This window comes from Mytilus edulis, chromosome 14 (assembly GCF_963676685.1).
Source record: "Mytilus edulis chromosome 14, xbMytEdul2.2, whole genome shotgun sequence".
Taxonomy (NCBI): domain Eukaryota; kingdom Metazoa; phylum Mollusca; class Bivalvia; order Mytilida; family Mytilidae; genus Mytilus; species Mytilus edulis.
Genome location: NC_092357.1, coordinates 23,590,095 through 23,595,380, shown reverse-complemented (window position 1 = coordinate 23,595,380; position 5,286 = coordinate 23,590,095). Strand labels below are relative to the sequence as shown.

General features: G+C 33.6%; 1 protein-coding gene across 1 annotated transcript; it reads left to right on the top strand.

Annotated features, from left to right (window-relative positions):
* Positions 1-3,836: 3,836 nt before the first annotated feature.
* Positions 3,837-4,526, top strand: LOC139504055 (serine-rich adhesin for platelets-like). Its single transcript, XM_071294113.1, has one exon. It carries the CDS (start codon positions 3,837-3,839, stop codon positions 4,524-4,526), a length of 690 nt encoding a protein of 229 aa, XP_071150214.1.
* The last annotated feature ends 760 nt before the right edge of the window (positions 4,527-5,286 follow it).

The following is a 5,286-nucleotide window of genomic DNA, read 5'->3' as shown; positions in this document are numbered from 1 at the left end:
GCAATTAAAAAGAAGTAAACAAATACAAGAAGGAATAATTGAAATGAGAATCATCAATGTGTGTCTTAATCATCTTTAACCTCATATATACAAGTAGACACATACATATACCATCATTTCAGCAATTCCTACTTTAAGTGTTACTTGTTTTCAATAACTGAATACACATGACTCAATTAAGGAACAATTCCTTCATGTCACGCTTTAAGCACATTTCAATATGGGTAGGCATTTTCTTAGTCGATATTTTACACTGAATAAGGGAACGTCCATTTAACTTTAAGGGTTTTGCTGACAAAATCAAGCATAGTGATGTTAATTCAGGAGTGTATGAGCACCAGCCAGGTGTATTGATTTGAATATAATCTGGAAGGTCCGGATCTCTTTCACAGTTGTTAGTTTATGATATATGTGAGCGTATATTCACCTCTAACCTTGGATAGCGGTCAAATAATAACAGTAGCTTAGAATATAAAGACCAGTTCAAAGGGATCGACTCATAAAGTCAGTACTACGAAGTCAATTACAAAATAAGGAAACTGATTACTGAACTAGTATTAATTAACGATATTTCAAAATTAGGTAAACAAATTCAACAGACAACCGTCAGTACCACATATTTTTTTTAATTTTCTGGAGTCTAATCTAGTTTAGAATGAAGTTACATGTATGAAAGATTACCCAAGATCATGTTTGCACCAAACTAATATATCGACAGGCACATAAAAAGGAATGCCAAACGGTTGTCTTTGAACCTGCAGTCTGTTCCCGAGGGTATCACAAGCCAAGTAGTCAGTACTCACTTCTGTGATGACATGAATTATCATTGCTATGGTCATATTTATAAATTAACTGTTTACAAAACTTTAGAATTTTTGAAATACTTAGGCTTTTCTACCTCAGGAATCGATTACCTTAGTTGTATTTGGCAAAACTTTTAGGAATTGCGGTCCTCAATGCTCTTCAACTTCGTACTTTAATTTGCCTTTTAAACTATTTTGGATTCGAGCTTGACTGATGAGTCTTTTGTAGACGAAACACGCGTCTGGCGTAAATACAAAAATTAATCCTGGTATCAGTGATGAGTTGATTTCCAGGCGGTATAATGTTGTGTTGCTAGCGAGTCAGTTACATAATGTCATTTCGCTCCCTATTGATTTTAAATGCGTTTAATTAGTAGTTTGTGTTCAAGGAGGAAGAAGTCTCGCTATATATATATATATATATACTCGTCTAAATGTAGGTCTGGATATGCAAGTTTTATTATCTGCACAATTAAAAATAGGTCAAAATATTACGCAATGACATAAAATGTCTTTAAAAAAGCAGAACATTAACATTTCATGTTTCCGTGACAAAAGCCCATCCTAAAACATGTCTGTAGATATCTTTGGAAAAGTGTTAAGAAAATCAGCCGCTCATCCACAAGAATAGATTTCTGAATGGACTAATACACGCTACAAAGTGCTTCCATTAAAACAAGTTTCCAATTTCAGATCACGTTTAAAAGATCGGGATAACAAGACAACCATTGTATTGCATTGAGGAACTATTAGTGAAATTTTAAAATAAAAAATAAATATCGTGTCATGATGTAGTGAATTACTATATAAAACTGTTTGTTGAGTTATCAATGTGGAAACTTGTTATTGATTCAAAAGATTGCAATGTCTTTATTTGAGTCTAAAGGTATACATAGATAAAAAAAAAAATACACAAGCGTATCATACTCAAATGTGACGAATGTGTCTATCCTTTCTTGCAGTTGCACTTCCGTAAATATAGACAATGCAATTTCCCACAGGAACTAATTTTACGACTAAAACTGTGCAACTTTGTTTATAAAGTTTCGTACAGATTTATATCCTAGAACGAAAAGTTCACATGCATTACTATTTTTCATATGTCAGAACATAGGGCTTATATTTAACATTAATATGCCTAAAAATACTAAGAGTTTAAACTTTTTCTAATATTCTTTACTTTTTGTTTAGGAGATCCAACAATTTGTATGCCAGACCATTAATCTAAACTTATAAAATAAGAAGATATGATTGTCAATGAGACAACTCTCCACAAGACACCAAATGACACAGAAATTAACAACTATAGCTATATGTCTAGGTCACTGTACAGCATTCAACAATGAAAAAAGCCAAAACCGCATATTCAGCTCGAAAAAGCTTCGAAATCACTAATGTAAAATAATGCAAACGAAAAACTTACGGCCTATTTTAATGTAGCCTACAGAAAAATTACCAGAAGAAAAAACAAATATGTAACACGGCAACAAACGACAACCACTGAATTACAGGTTCCTTACTCGGGACAGGCATATGCGTATAGAATGTGGCGGGGTTAAACATGTTAGCGAGATCCAAACCCTCCCTCTAACTAGGGACAGTGGTGTAGCAGTTCCACATAGGAACACAAAGTCGTCATTCGAAAATAAATTGTCAAAATAGAATACTCTTTGGCAAAAATGTACAACAGGCAAAATGTCGTTGTTTGTATAAAGTTCATGTGATCATAAATTTGGAAATAAATCGACTTTGGTCAAGAAAGGCGATGTGATAAAACTGAGGAAAAAATACTATATACATGTAATAATTCGGTATCAACAGATCTAGATTGATAAAGGCAATAGTAGTATACTGCAGTTCGAAAGTCATAAAGTTTGAGAGAAAACAAATCCGGGGGAAACGCACCAACTATCAAAGGAAAAACAACAATACAACAGAAACACTGTAAGGCAACAAAAAAAACCGACTATGTAACATACATTGAAACGAACTATAATATAACAACTGCCATTTTCTGGACATTTTAAGAAAAAGAATGATTTTTCGTCAATGTTAAATGTAGAAAAAAGTGCACTGCCTTCTGAAACTATCAATTCTAGTGATCAAGATAATTGTGATTCTTAATCGGATTGCGGAATCACACATGCGGAAATATCGTATATATGTTTTAAAAAAGGCTAAAAATATGTAGGCGCCCGGTGTCGTTGAACTACCGGTAAAAGTGTTTAAAAAACACGCTTGATTATTTTAGTTCTTATATTTAAAGTGAGTTACAATACGGGGAAGGCCCCTGTTCAATTCTATTGGCCAAAGATGTAATTGTACCATGTTCGTTATCTGACACAAGAGAACCTCTTTAATATGGTTAGATAACGTTAGTTCAAGCTACCTAAATATTGTACTGTGGTGTGCTTGACTGCCGGTTTCCGGAAAAAAAATGATTTCATTGATGAATTCAACGAGTTAAATGTTGGTATTAGCACAGTTGAAGCAAAATGTGTATAATGTTGTATATGCAAACAATGTAGCTTTCATTATAGAAAGTGAAAGTGAATAAGGGTGAATACTTTAGAATGTAGGTGCATGATATAAAAATATGATAACAGCCAATCTAGAAAAGTCTAAAATTATGCATTTAAGAACATCTTATGTGCCAAGTACAAAATGTCCTTTTGGTTTAATGGACAATTTGTTGATAAAGCATACATAATACAAATTTAGGCTTATGCGATATGACAAAAAATAACATAACAAAAATACCGAATTGCAGTTGAAAAATTTAAAACGGAAAGGAAATGGCAAAATCAAAACCTCAAACCCATACAAATCGATAACAACTGTCATATTTCTGACTTGGAACAGGCAAAGTAAAAGGAAATGCAGTTGTTAAATCTGCCAGTAGGGTCTATGTGGTTTTTGATATGATGTATATACAAAACTGTTCATTATATTGTATGGTCAGTGATTCATTATGGTGCCTCTATTTGAGGTTCTACGGAATTTTCTTCTATACATGCTGTTAAACATTATGCTATGAGGATTAAGTATTATATTGGTAGTAGTATTAGTAGTAGTAGTAGTAGTAGAAGAAGAAGTAGTTGTAGTAGTAGTTGTAGTAGTAGTTGTAGTAGTAGTTGTAGTAATAGTAGTAGTTGTAGTTGTAGTAGTAGTTGTAGTAATAGTAGTAGTAGTAGTAGTAGTAGTAGTAGTTGTAGTAATATTAGTAGTAGTATTAGTAGTAGTAGTTGTAGTTGTAGTTATAGTAGTAGTAGTAGACGTAGTAGTAGTAGAAGAAGTAGTTGTAGTAGTAGTTGTAGTAGAAGTTGTAGTAGTAGTTGTAGTTGTAGATGTAGTAGTAGTAGTAGTTGTAGTAGTAGTTGTTGTAGTTGTAGTAGTAGTTGTAGTTGTAGTAGTAGTTACAGTAGTTATAGTAGTTGTAGTAGTAGTTATAGTAGTAGTAGTAGTAGTAGTAGTAGTAGTAGTAGTAGTAGTAGTAGTAGTAGTAGTAGTAGTAGTAGTAGTAGTAGTTGTAGTTGTAGTAGTAGTTATAGTAGTAGTTGTAGTTGTAGTTGTAGTTGTAGTAGTAGTAGTAGTTGTAGTTGTAGTAGTAGTTATAGTAGTAGTAGTAGTAGTAGTAGTAGTAGTAGTAGTTGTAGTTGTAGTAGTAGTTATAGTAGTAGTAGTAGTAGTAGTAGTAGTAGTAATAGTAATAGTAGTAGGTAGTAGAAGGTAGGTAGGTAGTAGTAGTAGTAGTAGTAGATATAGTAACAGTAACAACTATGGGTCAGCGTACGTCTTCACCAGTGAGCAAAAACAACAGACATGTTTGCATATTTTTTTTTGTATTTACTGTTTCACAAGTCTGAAGTAGGATTATTGAACACTCATTGGGTTACCTTTTTTTAGCTCACCTGGCCGAAAAGCCAAGTGAGCTTTTCTCATCACTTGGCGTCCGGCGTCCGTCGTCCGTCGTCGTCGTCGTCCTGCGTTAACTTTTACAAAAATCTTCTCCTCTGAAACTACTGGGCCAAATTTAACCAAACTTGGCCACAATCATCATTGGGGTATCTAGTTTAAAAAAAAGTGTCCGGTGACCCGGCCAACCAACCGAGATGGCCGCCATGGCTAAAAATAGAACATAGGGGTAAAATGCAGTTTTTGGCTTATAACTCAAAAACCAAAGCATTTAGAGCAAATCTGACATGGGGGTAATATTGTTCATCAGGTCAAGATATATCTGCCCTGAAATTTTCAGATGAATCGGACATTTCGTTGTTGGGTTGCTGCCCCTGAAATGGTAATTTTAAGGAAATTTTGCTGTTTTTGGTTATTATCTTGAATATTATTATAGATAGAGATAAACTGTAAACTGCAATAATGTTCAGCAAAGTAAGATCTACAAATAAGTTAACATGACCAAAATGGTCAGTTGACCACTTTAGGAGTTATTGCCCTTTATAGTCAATTTTTAACCATTTTTCGT

Bases quoted from the DNA above. Each gene is read 5' to 3' on its own strand.
- LOC139504055 (XM_071294113.1), top strand. From the start codon at position 3,837: ATGAGGATTAAGTATTATATTGGTAGTAGTATTAGTAGTAGTAGTAGT.